General features: G+C 38.7%; 2 protein-coding genes across 32 annotated transcripts in view; one reads left to right on the forward strand and one right to left on the reverse strand.

Annotated features, from left to right (window-relative positions):
• LNX1 (ligand of numb-protein X 1) overlaps positions 1-10127 on the forward strand; it is a 198890-nt gene extending 188763 nt beyond the window's left edge. For all 6 annotated transcript variants that reach the window (XM_045816007.2, XM_045816006.2, XM_087864135.1 and 3 more), the window contains 4 exons: positions 79-256; positions 1816-2044; positions 9001-9159; positions 9515-10127. In XM_045816007.2, the coding sequence (XP_045671963.1) occupies positions 79-256; positions 1816-2044; positions 9001-9159; positions 9515-9650 (702 nt within the window). In that variant the 3' untranslated portion in view covers positions 9651-10127. The remainder of the gene's footprint in view (positions 1-78; positions 257-1815; positions 2045-9000; positions 9160-9514) is intronic.
• Positions 10128-10888: 761 nt separating this feature from the next.
• Positions 10889-20889, reverse strand: part of FIP1L1 (factor interacting with PAPOLA and CPSF1) — a 74291-nt gene continuing 64290 nt past the window's right edge. For all 26 annotated transcript variants that reach the window (XM_045816037.2, XM_045816020.2, XM_045816036.2 and 23 more), the window contains 3 exons: positions 18451-18664; positions 11812-11949; positions 10889-11193 (listed from right to left, as the gene is read on the reverse strand). In XM_045816037.2, coding sequence (XP_045671993.1) covers positions 11046-11193; positions 11812-11949; positions 18451-18664 — 500 coding nt within the window. In that variant the 3' untranslated portion in view covers positions 10889-11045. The remainder of the gene's footprint in view (positions 11194-11811; positions 11950-18450; positions 18665-20889) is intronic.

Raw genomic sequence — 20889 nt, forward strand, 5'->3', positions numbered from 1 at the left:
GGTAGTTTTCGTATGTAGGAAATGCGAACCCTCTTGCGAGCAGATGTGCTATATTTGTTTTTCTGTCTGTGCCTTTAGCCCCTGCATCCTGTGGTCACTTGCCATGAGAAGGTGGTAAGTGTCCGAAAAGACCCCAGCGAATCTCTCGGCATGACCGTTGCAGGCGGAGCGTCCCACAGGGAATGGGATTTGCCCGTCTACGTCATCAGTGTTGAGCCGGGAGGAGTCATAAGTAGAGATGGAAGAATAAAAACAGGTAAAAAGACACTTAAGGTACTGGGGCAGTGGGGTGTTACAAGGAGTTAGCAGCTTGCCGGGATAGGTCACTGCCTCCAGAATCAGAGAGTGAGATGCTGAGCTGCCCAGGACCTCTGTTCCCCATTGACCATGATTGGTTTGAGTAGAGCTGCTGGACTGGGTTCCACCTCTCTCGGTTTGTGTGGGTTGATGTGGGCCACATGGCTTGCAAATACCTGCAAAATATGCCAAGAAGTAATGGGGAACTTCTGCAGTAATGAGCAAGTGGCCTCAACTAAACAGCATAATTTGGTTCCATTCTTTCTAGGTGATTCTTTGCTGGGTTGATCCCATGATGAACCTATTCGTGAATTGTTCTATTTTATGGGTTGGGTGGGAGAAATACTTTCATAGATTTTGAGTCAATGAATATCAAGTGAAAGTACCATGCTAGGTTCTTTCCCACTGGTAAAAATGCTTCACTAATCTTACGTGTCCTGGGCTACGTTGAATGAGGGAAGGGGATGTCACCTATGTATCCTTAATACTGTCAATTTCCACAAAGGGGTAGCTCAGATGGTTGAGCAACTGTGTCATTGAAGGACTCAGATTCAGGAGTTAAATGTGAAGTTTCTGAAGTACAGTTGCTTGGCCTGAGCCACAGGGTGGTGGGATGGTAAGGGATTTCTTTGGCCAACCTAACAGTGCCTCTTTTGGGGTCAGGCAGGACTCCAAGCCTTTCCCATCTCTCTCTTCCTATCTTTTTACTCTTGCCACGGTTATTCTGTGTGAAAAGATGATATTCAAAGGAGGCAGAAGATGAGAGAGTTAAAGTATAGAAATTAGAGGTAGGAGAGCATATGTTTTGGTTTGTCTTGCCCTTCCTTTTCACCCAAGCACCTGCTTGGAGAACGATGAGGTTCACCAAGAAGTGACTTGTTCGCAAGAGAATGTGAGCAGGGTATTGTGTAATATTGCGTGTGGAAATGGCCTTGCACATGGTAGGTGCTTACCCAACAGTAAGTATATCACCTTTGCAGTGAACCACAATGGTAACTCCTTTTTCTCCTCGTCAAGAGCGTAGTTTCAACTCCTCTTTCTCAACTGCTATAGACTCCTCTGCCAGACCGTTTCAGGGTAGTCTCTGACGCACGCGAGCAATCCGTATTTATTGGGTGACTGCCACACGCCAGGCTCCCTGCAAGCACTTGGAGCTTTTGCCAAATGCCCTCCCTTTGTGCTAAAAACAAGAAACAAACGTGAAGAAGTAGGTTTCCTTTGATTAAATAGTAAACAAGGCTAATTTACCTAAACCTTTTTTTTTTTAAGGCAAGAGCCAAACACTAATGGGTATGCTTTAGAAACCCCCAAACATAACTTACCAATGCCTTGAAACGTGCGCACACTAACCGTTTGCTGTTCAAGAGCTCCGCTTCATGTCAACGGAGGAGGCGAATGACATGCTCCCTCACCCTGCTCACTTCCCCGCATCCCTCTCAGTCCCTGCCTCTTGGCACTTCTACAGAAGTTCCTGTTTGCACTCTTACTAAGGACAGCTTCTGCTTCTCTGGCCATTAGGTGACATTTTGTTAAATGTGAATGGGATCGAACTAACAGAAGTCAGCCGGAGTGAGGCAGTTGCATTATTGAAAAGCACATCCTCCTTGGTGGTTCTTAAAGCTTTGGAAGTCAAAGAACGTGAGCCCCAGGAAGCCTGCAGCAGCCCAGCAGCCCTGGACTCCAACCACAACATGGCCCCGGCCGGAGACTGGTCCCCCTCCTGGGTCATGTGGCTGGAATTACCACGGTGAGTTCCAACGCGACATCCTTGGAGAGGTGTGGGAGGAAAACAGTTACTCTCTCGGGCTGATCCGTGGCACTAACATCGTCATGAGCCCCAGTTTGATTGTAAGACTGCTTGAAATAATTCTGTCTGCTGTTACGGAAAATGCATGCAGTAAGCCCAGGGGAAAGCCTGGCGGTGGAAACATGGCTATACACTCATGTTGAGAATCTGGGGACTGCCTGTGTGGTTGTGTCGGTTGCTCATTCAGCAGAGAGCTTGGGCGACAGGGAGAGAAGGCTAAACTCCAGCCTTCTAGAACCCACCCTGGAGTCAGGGGAAGGATTACCTGTCCCTAGCTTGATAGTGGCAATCCTCAGAACTTGCATGAAGGTAAAACCCTGCGTTGGCTTCACCTCTTTGGCGTGTATGGAGCCCTGGCTGAACATAAAGCAGAACATTTTGCCTGTACCCAGATGTTTGAGCATGTGCTGTTTGAGGGTATGTCTCAGACCCTCTCTCCTAGTTCCTCCTCTCGCGAAGTGCTTGTATAAAAGTTTAGGAAGCAGCTGGGTCATCATTTTAGTGAGATGTAACTAGAGCTTTATGGTGAAGTCATTAAATTGTCTCAGACACTTCAGGAAAATTTTTAAGGGAAGACTTACTAAATGGTTATATACAGAAATTAAATATTCAAAGGACAGATAAATGGGGTTTGCACACCTGCATCAGAGCATAAATTCTTGGCCTTCAAAGGATTGCCTTACAAATTCCAAATGCATGACTTCTTGTTAAATATTGGAGACACTGAAGATGAAGTGCCGTAGGATTAAATGAATGAAAGTAGGATGTTGGTTTTAGTGCATTTTTCTTGAGGGTGGAGATAGGATGGTCTGGTTTTTTTTTAACGAGGTTTTAAAAAACATCCCTGTCTTGAATACACTGACCTAGATTCCTTTTTGAGCCTTTCCTAGTTGATAAATTATTTTTAAAGTAAGTGTATTTTTAAACAGTTGAAAATTAAGCATTGAGGCTGTTTGAAAACCTTCAAGCATTTTAGAACCAAGACTGAGTGGAAGAAGAGTGCTACTTTAAAATTTTTTTTTAAAATCTTTCTGAAACTGGAATCTATGAAAGTAGGTCATATTTGTGTGCCTGTGTGTGTGTGTGCGCACACGTGTGTGTGTGCGCTTGAAGGCTATTCGTCATGTATTCAGAGTTCCTCACTGTGCATTCGTGTAAGACAGGACAAATATGAGATGCTTTTAACTCCAAATACAACCACGTGAATGGCTTTCTCTCCCTCCACTTTTTGTCACTTGGCCTTTGGCAGCAATTCTCTGCTCTGGCCAGAAGGATAGCCTGGACTGGGTTCATTTCCTCTGAAATCAGTAGACAGAAAGTGTGAAATGATGCCAGCGCAGACAACACTGGTCTTCAGTCACCCTGACAACACCAGTCTTCAGTTTCCTTCGGCCCCTCATCTCCTCGCAGTAATATAATCCCAGTAGAATCCCAAGGCACCACCGGGGAGAGGGGTGCCCTCAGATCTATCCTCCCAGAACCACTCAACAGAGGCGAGCACTGTTACCAATTCCTCGTGCGTTTTTGCAGGGAAGGTCTGTGTCGGGGTGGCAAACTTTCTCTGTAAAGGGCCGGCGTTGAGGGTTTGAGGGTCACACTCTGTGTTGCAGAGACTCAGTTCTGCTGCCGTAGCATGAATGTAGCCATTGACAGTATGCACGTGAACAGACTTGGCTGTTGGGTCACCAAGACGGGCGATGGACTGGGCTGCAGTTTGCTGGCCCCTGGTCTACGTATCTATGTACACAAACACACACAGTGGCAGCACACACACTATTGTGTACCATGATTTTTTTTTTTTTAATCTTAAGAATATACTTTGGGTGTCATTTCGCACGAGTACATACCCAGCTGTGTCGTTCTCCTCCTTGGCTGCTAGAATTCTGTTGTACACAGGTAACCGTAATTACTGAACGAGTTCCTATGAGCAGCGAACACTTGTAGCCACTGCACTAGTGTGCTGTCCGCTCGCCACAGAGCGGGTTACAGAAACCACAGAGCGTCTGCCCGGCAGGGGACAGGCTGCCTGGATAGAAAATTATCGGATCACACTCTTCTAGACTGGGTAGACTTCGCATCACTGTTAGTGAGCACTGAGTGGTGGTGTGGGCAAGCGGGAGGCCCACCTCATCTCTTCTTCTGTGTGCGTGGCCTGTCCTTTCCACCTGATTTTCGAAATAACTGTTTTTTTTGGGTTCTTCTAGGGAGTCCAGATATGTATTTATCTTTTATGTTTCACATCTTGCATTTTCTTTTGAATCCTTTCAACTGTGTCCATTTCCTGGTGTTCCCTTTGCTTCTTATGCTCTGCCCGTCATATTCCTTCCTGTAGCTTATCCTTTCCAGCTTCTGCTTTCATTTCGGTGGTGGTTTTATTCTTCCCTTCCATGTCTTTCCTCTGTCAGCTCATTTCTTCTCTCGTCTCATGTCTTCCTGGAAATCTTATGTCTCTGCGTGGATCTCTTGTTTATAGAGGGATTGTTTCAGGAATATTTTAAATTCACAGTAATGTGGTTGGTTACAAATTTCATTTTCTATAGTAGCGTTTCATTTCTGTGGCAGCATTTTTCGGGTGACTGGTTTCTGTGTTACTGTTTTTACTGTTACTTTCCCTCTTTTCTGTTGTCCTGTGTGTCTGCATGCTAGTGCTTTTGTAATCCTTGAGCTAGGTAAATTTTTCCTGGAGCCGCTATGGGCTGGAGGTTCATGAGGGGAAGGAACCAGGGCCACCTTCCAAGTGGTAGAAGAGCCTTTTGATGACACCGGGCTGTGGTGCTTCACTTCTCAAACCAAGAGCAGCAGCCTGCGTCTCTCCCTTCCACCCAGGCTACTCCCTGGACGGTCGGGTTATCGGTCTGTTTTCTCACGGCCTCCCGCGTGCCCTTCCTCTCTGTCAGTCTGGGCTCAGGGAAGCTCTGCGAGCAGCCAGCCTGCCTGTTCCTGGTGTTCCGCTGTGGAGGGGTGTTTTGCCCGTCAGAGTCGGCCCCAGCTGCGGGCACCCTCTCTTCGTCTTCCCCCTTTCACTGCCTTCGGCGGTTAGTTCTCCCTCGTCTGTAGTGACCCAGTTTTATTTCAGCTGGAGTTTGCATTTCCGTTTCCAAGTCTCCTAGCTGCCGTTATGGTAATGTTTAAAAGCAGAAGGGGAGGGTCGCCTGGGTGGCACAGCGGTTAAGCGTCTGCCTTTAGCTCAGGGTGTGATCCCGGCGTTCTGGGATCGAGCCCCACATCAGGCTCCTCTGCTATGAGCCTGCTTCTTCCTCTCCCACTCCCCCTGCTTGTGTTCCCTCTCTTGCTGGCTCTCTCTCTGTCAAGTAAGTAAATAAAATCTTAAAAAAAAAAAAAAAACACAGAAGGGGAAACATAATCTTCACTCTGACATTTAGAAACTAGAAGTCTGTCCATCCTGGCATTTTTCAGATGTCTTTAGTACTCTATTATATTCCTTTATCAGGCTCTCCGCTAGTTTCAGGATACGAGCCTCTAGTCATAACACTGCTACAATTTTTATGGATGGGGTATCTCTTCACATCTCTAATCTTGCCTGCAGAGAGCTTCAAAGACCCCAGCTTCTCCCCAACTGATGCAATACCATTGGCTTAAACGTCTCAAGTCATTTGCCATGATTGATGCCCTAAGAATTTCAGGCTATTTGTCAACCTCAGCAAGTTATTTGTCTGAACTGCTACAGACTCAAGCTGAAAATAGATATTTTTAAAAAAATTCACAAGGGCATTTCCCTCCAAGTTATACATTTACTCAAAACCATTTTCCCCTTACAATTTCACTGATTTTGAGGAAACCTATTTGCCCTCAAGTATGATCCAGACAGTTACCTAAGGTTCTCTACCAATGAAGAAAAATGATATGCCAGCAGGTCTAGAAACGGGCAAACCTTTTCTAGGACATTGTAATCATGCCCTCAGGTACAGTCCAACACACAGAATGAATAATCACGAAGAAGAGAATGTTCATACACTGACCCGGCAGTTGCCTGTTCTGAACCAGTTGGTGTCTGATACAAGCAATAGCAGAGTGAAAGCGGGTGATGCAGGACAATGCATATACATCTCACCCTTACCAGTGGTGCCTTGTGGGCCAGGAGGGACCGGGGCAGCAGCTCCAGATGCTGTGTCTACGCTCTCCCAATGATCAGATTCAGCTGAAGGGGGATGCAGAAATCACTGAAGACCTTCTGCTTTATTTTCTGTTGACTTTCAGGCCCAAATTCCACATCTGGAAGTCTTTCAAAACATGCTGTCATCTGGACTAGTACAATAGAGGAGAAATGAGTTAAGATGTATTACTATTGTGCAGGCAGAGTGTGCTTTGGGAACCCAGAAAAGATGCTGGAGTGAATTAGAAGAGTGGCAACATTTTTTTTTTTTTTTTTTACAAACCTCTTTAATGTTTGGCTTGAACAAAAGATAACTGGACTCTCACATCTACTTCTGCATTCAGTCAGATCACCTATCATGTGTCCTCTGAGCTTAAATGCTTATTAGAAATTTTTTTTTTTTTTAAAGGCAAATAGTCTCACTATTCTGATAAAAGTATTTTTTGGCCTTTAAACTCCCTGAAAGGCACATACTTCAAGAACCACACTTTGGTAGTATAGAGGCTCAGTGAAGTTTTGAGGTCCTCTGAGAAAAGGGGGATCCTTAAAGGAGACTGAGAAGACAACCAGTGAAACAAAAATATACGGCTTCTTGAGAACCCAAGACTTCACCGTAGTCCCTAACATGGAGTTGATTTTTTTGAAGTAACCGTAATTTTCTCATTGGGAAAAATTACTAAACTCCTTGCTATTCTTTAAACAATGCCAACTCTTCTTCAATGAGGCCTAAATTTAGAGAATGAGTTCAGAATAGGAAAAAAGCTCATAGAATTTACAGTCACTTAATATTTCAACGGTAAATCCTCAACATCATTGATCAAGGCCAGGTTCCACATTTCCCAACGGGGAGTGAAGTAATTCAACTTGAGAAACAAATGCCCAGTACTCATCGGTTCCAACTGACTTTGAAAGGGTTTAACATCCTGAGTTCTTGCTGCTACAATGAAGTTGAAATACTCCACACAGAGGAAGGAAAGTACTTAGTGAAAAGCCTACTAGTCACGCCGGCATCTGCTTGAATGCCTGGCACAGAGGGCAGGGTTTTTGTCTGTTCTGTCCACTGATCTCCCAAGTGCCCAGAGTAGGGTACACTCAGTAAACGTCTGCTGAAAGATGATCCGAGTAGATGTTTTCTCTCCAATATCAAAACAAGAATCTAGGAAAATAGACACAATTTGTGACTTAATGTTACGTTGAAAACTTTATACTAGAGCATAAATTTTAGATGCTGAGGTTTACAGCTTGTCCACATGAAATAATAAGAATCAATGTAAGGTCCAAGGTGATAACTTAATGAAAAAAAACCCAGTGGTCAAAGGAGTAAGAATACTTGTTTCAAGTATTGCTCTATGTACCTGTTGAAATGTTTTAAGGAATCATAGCTGGGAAGTGTTAAGATAGCTATTTGCTCATGACCTTGGGTAAGAATCACCGGATTCTTCCTGTGCTTTCCCTCAAATTTTCGGCACAGGAAGGAATGTAATGCTCTGGTATTTGGAGAACTGCCAATTACCTGCTTTGCATATGAGCAGTGAATGAGCCATTATGTAAATGTGCTATCTGACCTACAACGGCTCCTACAGGAGGAACTCACTATTGACATCAAGTCTGTGAAATACAGATGATGAATATGTTACAATCAAAATATAGTTGTTTTATTTAATGAAAATCATTTTTCAGCTATCAGTGGAAGAGATTATTGTAAATTATGTGACAACAGATACAAAACGAACTGAATTTTACCCCTACATTCTAAAGTTACCCCCCAAACAAAGCCAAAGCTTGTTTCAAGTTGGAATCGGCAACACTACGAAAAGTCACATTACACAGATTAGCGAGTTTGGTGAGAAATGTAACAACCAACTTCATCACTTAACAAAACCTTTCACAAGAGACGTTTTATTGGTTTTTCAAAAAGCAGTTAATATTTTAAGGTACAGCTTATAAACAGAACAATCATTATTTTCATTTTTACCAATATGAAAATGCTAATTTTCTTTCAAACCAGTTCCTGTACTGGGGGACTTTAGTCCAATCCAGTTCCTGACAACACTGTGACAACTGTAACACAGCTTACACTTGGCCTGCACCTTGTTTCCTGCTCCAGCTGCCACTGAATATTAAGAATTTCTTCCATCTAATCTTCTATTTTAGGTGAGGATTCTACTCACAGAAGACCTGTGGCCTCTCCTCCCATTCCTTCTGTATTTTCCTATTCAGTTTACTATTCTTTTTCTCCATTACGAATCATTCTCACAATCTTTAAATGTACCTCAGTTTCCATTCACTGTATTCCTGCATGCTTCTCTGTAACCTACCAAACATGTAGAACTACATTTAAAATGGTATTTTTCAAAAGTCTAAACTTTGGCAAATGTATTCATTATTAGGGTTAGGTTTCTTTTTCTTTTTTTTTCCCCACTGAGATTACTCATTTAAAGGGTTTTTGCCTTCATTAAAATTATATTCACAACTAAATAAAAATTGGATATTGCTAAGTATGCTTGAATTTGGTTCATCAGTAAGGATTTAAGTCTATCCAATCTGTTTAATATAAACATAATATTTTTTAAAGGGTGTGTAGCAGTGGAAAACAATTCAACTAGAAAAAGCCGCTAATAGCCCAAAGGTCACTGGGCTGTGACAATTTTGAGTGAAACCCATCCAATGCTATTTAGCCTGAAAAAATGTCAATAAAGGGAATGGGAGATGAATCATAATAATTATTCATTAAGAGTTCAACCTAACTGTGCAGATTTACTGCTTACACATTCTATTTCAGGTATCTGTATAACTGTAAAGATGTTATATTACGAAGAAACACAGCTGGAAGTCTGGGCTTCTGCATTGTAGGAGGTTACGAAGAATATAATGGGAACAAACCTTTTTTTATTAAGTCCATTGTTGAAGGAACACCAGCATACAATGATGGAAGAATTAGGTAATAATGACTACTTATTACCAATATTGTTTTATATATGCAAAGGCTTGGCCCCATTAGAAATAATGCATGTACTTTATTCCTTGTTTTATTGGCAAGAAAAATATTTACAATTTCTAAGAATTCCTTGGTCCCGTACAGCGACTTCTTATGCTTTTAGCGTCCCTTCTAACAGAAGCCGACTGGAGAGTTTGCAGAATTTAAGTGGGGGCAGGGGGAGCCTTAATATTAGGTATTCTTAATTAGAATTTTATGTAATTAAAATTGACAGATGAAGCAAAAACTAGGACCACCAAATACACTTGCATTGACTTCAGCTACGGGCCAAAATGTTAATCACGTGTTTGTTTTTTAGATGTGGTGATATTCTTCTGGCTGTCAATGGTAGAAGCACATCAGGAATGATACACGCTTGCTTGGCAAGGATGCTGAAAGAACTTAAAGGAAAGATTACTCTTACTATTGTTTCTTGGCCCGGCACTTTTTTATAGGATCAATGATGGGTCATAGGAAAACAGAAAACTATGTTGAAACAATGTATTTATCTTGTCAATTTTTTTTATTTAAAGGATATACACTGTAAAAATGTAAACTGTCAGGAAAAGTATGATCTATTGAAAGCCAATTACACCTCAGAAAACGTAATTCTCAAAACATAAATCCTAATAGTTTTTATTCAGTGTGGAGGATTTCTCATTACTCCACAACTTTAAGTTTATATTTTTCTATTCATTAAAAAGCTCTCAAATGGCTGAGATCATTTGTATGCCCCACTTAATTCAAATCCTACAATTAAAAATTTGGTATATGCTGAGGTCTGTAAAGGGTATATTATGGGCATTTTAAAATCTGGCTGTAAATCGTTTTTTTAAAGTGCACGGCTGAAAAATGTTCATCAAATGAGAAATATTTTTCAAATTATAGTTGCCTTTTAGTATGTGATATTAAATTCATTTCTATTATCACTATTTAAAGGATCCTAGTAATTCTTTCAACACCGTGTTGTTACCGACAAATACATCCTAAGGCTTATCCCTAAAAATGCTCACAGAATTATAAACTTGTATTCTTAGATTTACCAGGAAATGACTAATCTAAAGCTCTTGTCTTTTCATTCACAATTAGCTAGTAACGGTATCAAAACTCCACATGCTGCTCAACCTATGAGCTTTGGAAAAAGCATCAAGAAAGCCAAACCGGTTAGCTTGACCCCCCGCTCGCAGACATCCATGAGGCCATTCAAATCCGTGTCACAGTGATGAGGGTTTGTCCGTGTGCCTGCTACAGAAACTACCCTCAGGGCAAGTAAGTTATTTCACAGACACCAGCCAAACGCCTTTAGATTTTACTTATTATTAGGATACAAAAGTTGCCTAGTTATGCCATGAACCCAAATTGAGAACGCTGAAATCCTATCATCAAAAAGTTGTGATAGCAAAACTGTTCTTTACTATGCTAAGCCAGAGTGCCACAGCAGTACTGTGACAAAAGACTACTTTTAATTTCAAGACTCAGAGGTGCCTTTTGCAGTGCAACCTCTTGAGACTGGTATTTGATTAACTCAAGAAAACTAGGGCCAAGGTGGAACCTTGACCTATATCAATCAATCAGATACTATGTACATAGCTCTTTAAAATTCCCTGCTGAGTGACTCATCACATTACGTTATTGGATATAAAGTCATTGCTGTTTTTATTTTTTTAAATATTACAAGACAAAGAGTTTTAACTTAACATGAAAAATTCACTCTTTTATTTGAGAAAAAAGTTAACTTTTCATACTAACAGAACAAGATTAAAGGTAAATTTCTTAAACATTATCCAGAAAAATAACAAGATTTATGGTACATTTCTGGCCCTAATACACACAAAAGGCCAGAGCCCTGCCTATTCGGCAGGTGCAGCTTCAGTGCTCTCCTGTTCAGGGGCAGGCTCACTGCCAGCTTCTTTTCCTTCTTTGCTTCTCTTAGATTTTTTGTGCTTGTGTCTCCTGTGACTGTCTCCTTCTTCACTTTCATGGCGACGTCTACTATTACTGAAGAAAAAAAAGTTTGTTCTTAATGTTTAAGTATACACGTAGTGACAAAAATCAACCCACTGTGTCTAGGTGAATTCTCAATATAATACTGGGTTAGAAGTAATCCAAACAAACACATTTTGAGGAGTAACCAGTTTTTCATGTGACTTTTACACGGAGATAGTATCTACATTACAGTCTCACCTTCTTCACCGATATTATCCTAGCTTCTCAGAGCCCACAGACTTTATTCTGAAGAACTACAAATTAGAAACTGAAGCACTAGAAACAGAAAATACTTTCTAGGGTTGATTTTTAGGCAAACAAAAAATAGGCATACCATTTATTTGACTATGGGGCCCTGATTTTTCTTTAGCATATGAACCAGTAATTAATACTAATATTTAAACAAACCCCTCTCCCAACAAGATAATGTAAGAAGTCTGAGTACTAAATGCAGTCTTGTTAGATTTAAAAATCTTTGTTGAGCCTATAAGGAACCAACTATTTCAACACATTATTCTTAATCTTCCAATTAGGAACACATACGCTCTACTAGTTATTTGGAAATGTTTTTACTTTGAGGTCAAATCAATTTATCTCAGCTTCAGAGGGATTCAGTATAAAAGAGCAAACCTTCGAGATGACTTGTGTCTGGTTTCCTCTTTCTCTCTGTGTCGTCTTTCTCTGTGTCGTTCTTCTTTCTCTCGGCTTGCTCTGTGGCGCTCGTAGCCTCTTTCTGCATACTCCCTGTATCTGTAACGTTCTTCGTCACTGAAATTGGAATAAAACCTTTCATGACAACTGGACTGTTAATTCTGACGACTTCCAACTATGAGAGATGTGATCCGAGTCCAAACCAGAAGCCTCCATGTTGTTCTTATTGGCATCTTATACAGAATAGGTGCAAAATATTTGGAGAGGAAAACAATGCCATTCCCAAATTAGTACTACATCTAATATAAAACAATCTTTACACATTAAGGTCCAATTTTGTGCTTTCACAGTTGTGACTGTGTAGAAGTTTTATGTAACAATTTTTTTTCCTTCAAGAATTGGGAGCTGTAACAGATTTAAGTTTTAATCAGCTTCATTTTCTTTTGTTCCTTTGAAAATTAAAAGCATATCTTAGATTTCCAACCAAAATTCTTTTAGAATCTTTGTGTGCCCAAGGTTTTATAAATAAAAATATTTGGTTCACAATGGCTATATAGTGGAAAGTAGATAAAGGTTCTTAAGTTTTCCAATTACATAAAGAGTACATGGCATGAAGAGGTGGCAACATTAACAGAGGGACAGCAACTTCTACAATGTCCACACAAAATGCAGGCAGAACACTACCTGTGGACATACTACAGTCTGACATCCCAATTACTTAATACTACAGGTACGTGTGTGCGGCTGGGGATGGGGGGATTCACACGGCTGACAGCAGCAAGTGCATACCTAGGCTGCACCTCCATTTCCTGATTTTGGAGAGGACTAGAGTTAGTTATTCTTTTTTTTCACCTCCCTAGACTTGTCCTTGTTTTGTGTCTCTTCACTTATATTCTCTCCATCTTTATCTCAATCCAAGCCTTTTTTGGTTCAGCACAGAAGTCAACACCTTCTATAACCTATTATCAGTAACTCCCTTAAAATAAATATCTTTTAGAGCACTATGTACTAAAGGGCTTTGGTTTCTAGAAATGTCTAATACACATCATTAATCTGCTTAACATCAAGCTGTTAAGGCATATGGGTGAAAGTATAAGCGATATAAAAGAAAAAGCTTAATTATGGTCTCCCACCAAAAGTAATGATTCAGCAGTGCTACACCTAACAATTATTGCTGACCAAGTTCTTATTGCCTGAAATATATTATACATTCTACAAATTTTACAGTATGCCTACATATACATACACACACATACATGTGTGTGTTTAGCTGTGTATATACACATTTTTCTAACCATAAATACATACTTTTGCATTTGGACACTGGAAGCATATCACCTGAAATGCAGTGTGTTGGCAGGGCAGAGTAGACCGGGGATCACATCCTGATTCCGCTAGTGACTACTAAATGTGTGACCTGGGGTAAATTACTTAACCTTTCTGAACCTCCGCTTTCTCACCTGTAAACTAGCAACAATCATTTTCAAGGTTGTCGGAGAATTGGCAGTAACATTTATAAGGCCCTTAGCACAACAGTGGGCCCTCAAAAAGTGGCAGCTAACATGCAGGCTCCTCATCTTCAGTGAAAGCTAAATTGTTTTTAGAAGCAGAACCTTTTTGTAAAGGTGACTGACTCTGTAATAATGTTTCTGAAGTAGAATTACCATGACAATATCCTGAATAGTATCCTTTAAAAAAAAGAGGCCCTCTTTGTAATGGATTTACAAGTTGGAATTACATAACAATAACTAAGGTTATTATCTCAATTTGTCATTTGTAACCCTCCTTCTCCTCTCACCCTAACACCAATTCTTGTTAGCTGTGAGGCCTCTAAGATTCTTTTAAGACAGCCATATGATGATAACCATACTAGAGAGGTGATGATAGAAGATTCGTTTGGCCTCATTCACAGAACATATGAAGACCCATCCTTCCATTGCCTTCTCTGATAGCAGCTGCAGCACAAAGGTTTCTCTGGGCCTGGGAATCATTACAGCTCATTTCAAACACCCTACAATGACCAGCCTTCTTTCTGGCCCACACTTAAGCGGCCTAAAAACCAGATGTTGATACAGGTCTATGATTTTCAAAACAATGACCCTGTAATTTGTAACACAACACGTACTATATGCCATATTGCAAAATGCCAGTCTTTAGGAAAAAATGGCCCTTATAGTTCACTGGGATTTCCCAGAGGACACTATTCCTGGGGTAATTCAGAACAACAGAAAATTCCTCTACCTTTTGCCTCCCAGGCCTTGCACTTTTTGATTCCTGATGCCCTACAGCTTAGCAATCTGAAAATCAAATATGGTTTAATCACTAACACTTATAGTTTCCATAAAAATTGAGTAGCACTTGTGTTTGCAGCTGAACAATCAGAATTCAGCCTCAAATATTCTACAAACGTTATATTATTTATGTGAAGAAAATTTATGAACCCTAGCAAAGCAATTCATTTTAGTCTTCTTTCCTATCAAGTTTACATTCAGCACCTTAACTTGTGAACACATACATTCTAGAAATAGCAGTGCTATCTCAAATATATCCACTTGAACTACGTTAGAAACAATTCAACTTTCTGAAAGTAATGCTCCTGAATTTAACAGGATCCTGCACTATGTGGCTGAAGTTATCAGCACATATCCTACCACACATAATATCCAAAATTAACAATACACATACACACTTATGTATCTATCATACCGTTATTTATAGTCAATAAAATCTTATCAGGTGCCTACAATGTATAAGTCATTATTAGCAGCTATAGGAAGGAAAAACATTAATCCTATTGTTTCTTATGGTACTTTTTTTTTTTTAGGTAGTTTCAAACTACTAACCACTCCTAGTCACCTTGATAATATTATATGCTTAAATCGGTAATAATTGCATATGAATATTTCTGTATCCTTAGCACACAACTCTGTACCCGGTACATAACAAGGATCAGAAAACGTCAGTTACATGAATGAATTGCCTCCCCTCACCCGTAAGAAATAAACTGCATAGAGTAATAAAGAAAATGAAAAGTAACAGAATTTTTAAACTACCTAATTTCAAGACTAGAAAGAAAAGATTTTAAGTAATATCTCAACTACATTTTCAGTAGACAGAATGGCTCTCTACTACCATCTTCATTTCTTTTCGTGTCCATTTTCTCATCTGCCAAGTCAAAATTTAGATTAGATAATCCCTAAAGACCTTTTTGGATTAAGAAGTCTATAATTGCAAGATCACATCTAACAAAACAAAAGCTGCCTGAATCAAGTACATGCTCATATCCTGAACTGATACATTATTCATCTCATCTAGCAAAATCAGAAAACTGTCTGTATGTGCCTTATATTTATCTCATCCATTAAAATAGCTGGTATAAAAAAAGTTCTCTTTGATGCATTTCATTTTATATTGTGATGGTACCAAGACTGATATGTTAACGAGACGCCAAAATTATTGCTTTGACAGTCATAAAGGTTGATTTTTATTAATTTCAAAACCTGCCTAGCTAACAGTTTTATTCAATAACTTTCAAAACTGTTTCTTCTCTACTATATTCATCTTCTTCCCTTGCAATGTGTAAGTAAGTCATCTTATTCACTGCATGCCAGGCATTACTGTACAAAGTGCTAAGAATACAGAACGGGACATGGTGGTCAATGCCCTTGCACAGGCTTGCTAAGAAACACATGCTTTAAAGATGATACAAGGGAGCATGTGAAGGAAATAATTCAACTTTCTTTTGGGTTCAGAAGAGCTCACAGCAGACAGACATGAGCTGGACCCTGAAGAATGAAGTCTGTGAAGCAGAGAGGAGAAGAACAATATGAACAAGGAAGTATGAAACGATAAGGAATTTTCAGAAGTGCAACCAGCTGAGCACAACTAAAACATGGGGCATACTGGCTTGAGAGAGAACTGGGGTTAACATGTAGGAAGGTGCAAGCTCGGCGTGGAGTCCGCTTGGGTTCTCTCTCCCTCTGTCCCTCCTGCTCATGCTCTCTTGCTCTAAAATAAATAAACCTTTAAAAAAAAATGCAGGAGGGTGTAGTGACCTGGGACTTGTGGATCATAAGAACTCTGAATTATTGTCTAGGCCAGCGGTGTGTGCCAGTACCACAGCAGTGTATGAATTCTTTCCAGTGGCACAAAAAGTTTTAGGGAATTAACTTCCAGATCTACAACTTCCGTATTTATTCTTTCTTAAATCTAAACTTCTTAATGATAGGTAAAACATCATGCCACTTCTCCAGCCAACCTCTTCTCTCATCATCAACTTCCTAGCCCTTTACACAAGGCATTCCTTCACCAAGTTTACTATGATTCATTGACTCAGGGTGTGAAAACCATCATGGTACTAAAAATGTCTAATTTAAAATATTAATGTCAGATCTAATTTATTCAAGGAACAATAAAGCTTCTATAAGGCTTTAGGTCTTCCTATCCTATACATTTTTCTCTCAGAGATAAACTATGGAGTAAGAAATGGAAGAATTCTGTACTCTGGGACGTTCTATCTTCAGATATATTTTAAGTAGTGTAGTGGAAGTCCCAACAATTTCTTTGACCTAGTTAAAACAAACAAACAAAAAGAAAACAAAAAACCCCACACAAGTCCCTTTGAAGGAAAGCAAATCAAAGTGTTGAGGGGCAGCACCTTATCTTCATTTAAGCGAGCAGAATAATAAAGTCAGCCTTCTCTGATAAAAATGGAGTGTGATTTGGCTATCAGGCTTGACCAGGGCTGTCTTTTACCAACTAAGTTATATGGTAGCTATTTTCCATAAATGGAATGGGGGAAAAACTGCAACTCATGAAAATAAAAACACATATAAAGACGTTTCATTTTTCTAAGGACTTTTTGCAAAGATGTACTAAAATTAACAATCCTTTTCGAGTGTATTCAGTTAAATAAGATGCATCTAAAAGAAACAGTAACAAGTTAGAAGTCTTTTGTTAAGTCTTGGTAAAGGCCTTCTGGTGTTCTTCCATGAAACAGAGAAAACTAGATTTTAATTCCTGAATGTACTGGGTTGAACTGTATCCCCCAACAAAAGACATGTTCAAGTCCTAACCCCTATACCTGTGAATGTAACTTTATTTTGGACACAGGGTCTTTGCAGCTGTAATTAAGGAGGAGATCATACTGGATTTGGCTGCACCCTAATGACTGACATCCTTATAAACAGAAAAATTTGGACAGACACAGAAGTGAAGACGCAATATGAAGACCAACACAGACAAGGGTGATGCATCTGTGAACCAAGGAACACCAAGGACTGCTAACAACCATGAGAAGCTACAAGAACGGCAGGGGACAGATTATCTGTCAGAGCCTATGAAAATGAACTAACTCTGCTGACACCCTGACATCAGACTTCTAGCCTGCAGAACTGCAGAGAGTAAACATCTGCTGCTCCAGGCTGCCAGTCTGTGGTACTTTGTTACGGCGGCCCTAGGAAGCAGTTATACCGAGTAACAAATACTTTTACAGATCAGGAGGTTTCCAATTCTCTGCTTTCAAAAAAGTTGAGTCATGGCTGATAGGGCTCAACAGATCCTTAAAAATAATTCTGATGATAGTCAACTATGTAATTTTGGCATATCACTGAATCTGAAGGTGCTCAAATAATTAAATGACAGAGCCACACCAAAATTTCATCAATCCTCATTTAAGTATTTTATGTGAACAAGGTTTCTCAGTATTTACACTGCTATATATATATTTTTTAGAAGAAATGTAATTAATGGTAAAGTCTGTTTTTTCCTAACAATAGTAATATTCACTCATGGATACATATATTAATTGGGGATAGACAGAAGGTTCTCTGTAACATTAAGGGATGTAGTTCACTAAATTATTTTCAGAAGTTGCATTATCTTTATATATAATTATAAGTAATAATTAAAATCAGGAAAAAAATTTTAAAAATACTTAATCTTACGTTCACAAATTTTTTTACACATTTAAACTTATATAGATACGCTCAGGAAAGATAGAATGACAACTAAAAAAAACTTATTTAAGAATAAAAATATTTTACAGTAGAAAAACATTCTTTGGGGTAAATGGCTCAGAAATAAGAATTCAAGCACAGAGAAATGTACGATTTCTGACTGTTAAAGAGAGCCTGTTATACGCATTTTAAAAAATGGATGTTGTTGTTTAGCAAGTCACTATTATGTTCTTAACCCACTGGTATGTTTAAAAGAGTGATGATTTTATTTTAAAATGGTAATGTTTATAATACACGGGAAATTATATCTCTATTGCCAACTATTTAAACTTAAGACGAAAAACTTCAGATGGAAAGATAATAATATTTTCAAATTCTTTTAAGGAAGAAGTAAACAAATTGAAGACTGCTGCTTTACAAAATGGAAAGCCTCTATGAATTAAATAAGCCATGACACTTTTAAAATGGTTACCTCCTGAGATTTTACTTAGGATGGCATTATCTCAGTAAAACTTTTTTAAAAATAAAAAAATAAAATGGTTATCTCCCAACTACTCTTAAAGTAATCCTTTCCCAGGTGAATTGTATTTTCCATCCTTGCACCAAATATACTCTGTGCATATGAAACACATGTGTACAAATTCCCGCACACTCAACAAACCTGTTAAAAACACTTGGTGTAGGACTGTGATCACGCTCCCGCTCTCTCTCTCTGGTGCGTTCTCTTTCTCTGTCCCGATCACGGTCTCGTTCCCGGTCTCTGTCTCTGTCTCTATCTCGATCTTTCTCTCTTCTTGAATAATAGTCCCACTGCTTGCTGGTATCCACAAGACTAGGCCACGAAGGAGCAGAACCAGGAAGGTGGGGAAAGGCAACTAAAGAAAACAATTAAAAACAAGTAAAGCACTTAAAAAAAAAAACAAACACACAAAACAAAACAAACCTACTGAAAAGGACAAAACTCCCACCAAAAATGCTTCATTAGATTGTAACCGAAACATATTTTATAAATAGAAAAGAGAAATAACATACAGTGAATATCTACAGTTTGTGGTAATATCCAAAAGCAAACCTTAAAGACCTAATATATAAAGACTCTTCATTCGTGAAGATGAACAGAAACCAGAATTAGATACATCACAAACTTTTCAACCAAAAACATAAACCAGACATCTTGAAAGTATTGAGAGAAAGTAATGGCCAACCTAGAAATGTGTACTCAACAATATTAAATCTAAAGAATAAAAATAAAACAAAGGCATTCATAGATTAAAACATGAGCAAAAGTTTTAACAGACTTGACCAAAAGAACTTCTATGAGATATACATAATACATTCCAAGAGTAACCACTAAAATAATAGAAACAAAATGTTATCATTTCAAAACAATTTAAGGAAAAACAGAATTTAAAAAAATCACCTGAAAAACTCAGTTCAAAAAGACTTGGAAAAGATAGGGGTTAGAGGAGACAAGTTTCATTAGTTCAATCATCACAATAATTCAAGAGACTGAATTCGCCAGTTAAATGATAGAGTTTGTTGATTTGTACTTTTAAACTCTAAACAGCAACAACAAAAAACCCTCTAACTATATTCTGAATACAAGAGACATATAAACACACAGAATGACTGAAAGTAAAAGGAAGGGAGGAACAGGAAAATACCAATCCCACCAAGTCCACAGGAGAAGCTTGATTAATGACAAAGCAGACTCACACCAAAAGGTTACCTGGGACAGAAGGGATGAGGACAGGGAATGGAAGATGCAGCTCACCACGCAGACAGAACAAACCGAACTTCCAGGTGGCTAGCAACACAAGCTTTAACTTTTAGAGAGTAAAAACTAACATGAATATAGGTAGAAATAGAAAAAACCACCATGATAATGGAAGATTAACATACTCCCAATTATTGCCACTTGAACCACTGAACCTACCTGAACAGGGTTGACTTAATGGACATAACATAGAATACTGCCCATAACAGTTAATAATCATTCTTCTCAAGCACGTATGAAACACTTATAATATGTACTTTTATACAATAAGTATTACAGACACCATAATCTCCATATATTTCAAATTAAAGATACATTTCTGAAAAATCAGGGGTAAAAAAAAACCAATAAATTTTAAATCATTTAGGAATAAACATAAAAATATATCAAAAGTGTAGGGATGCTAACTGTTCTGGAGAGAAATTTAATCTTAAAAAACACTACATTAGAAAAGATGGAAAATTAATGAGCTAAAGTTTCCAAAACTTAAGAACTTAGACACAAACAGAATAATCCAACAGAAAGGAGATAATGAAGATAAAAGTGGAAGTAAACAGAAAAGAACCATAAAATTAAAAAAAGCTGAAAGGTGGTTTTTGAAGATCAGACAAATAAAACAACAATATTCTGCAAGATTAAGAAAGAAAGAGGCCACATAAACAATCAGAACCAAAAAGAAACCGTAACTACAGATGCTGCAGAGATGAAAGAATACAGAAAATACACTTTATACCAATGCATTTTAAAACTTAGCTGAAATGGACTAATTCCATATAATCAATCAATAACTTACCAAGAAGTGACTCAGAATGAAAAGAAATCTTGACTACTCCCCTAACTATGAAAGACACTCATCAGTAATTTAAAACCTTCCCAAGAGACTAGATGGTTTTTACAGGTGACTTTTTACTAACTTTTAAAGTACAGACCATTCTAATTATTATAAAACCTTCAAAGAATAAAAAAAAAAAGATTATTCCCTAACTTATTCCATGTGGCTCATACAACTTGAATACCAAAACCAGTTAAAGACAGTACAAATAAAGAAAAAGCATAAGCTAATCTTACATATGAAGGTAGATGTCAAAATCCTAAATAAATCAGTGCTTATCGTTTTTTTAAAAGATAATGAATCATGACCATGTTAGGTTTATCTCAGCAAATAAACAAGGGCTTAATGTTAGAAAAACTTAGAAGTTTGTCACATTGACAGATTAGAGAGGAAAAACAATATGACTATCTCAGAAAAGCATTTGATAAAACTCAATATCCATTCACGATTTAAAAGCTCTTGGAAACTTTCTTTGATCTGATATAGGACTC

This window comes from Ursus americanus, chromosome 8 (assembly GCF_024610735.1).
Source record: "Ursus americanus isolate L20-20 chromosome 8, mUrsAme1.1.p, whole genome shotgun sequence".
NCBI lineage: Eukaryota > Metazoa > Chordata > Mammalia > Carnivora > Ursidae > Ursus > Ursus americanus.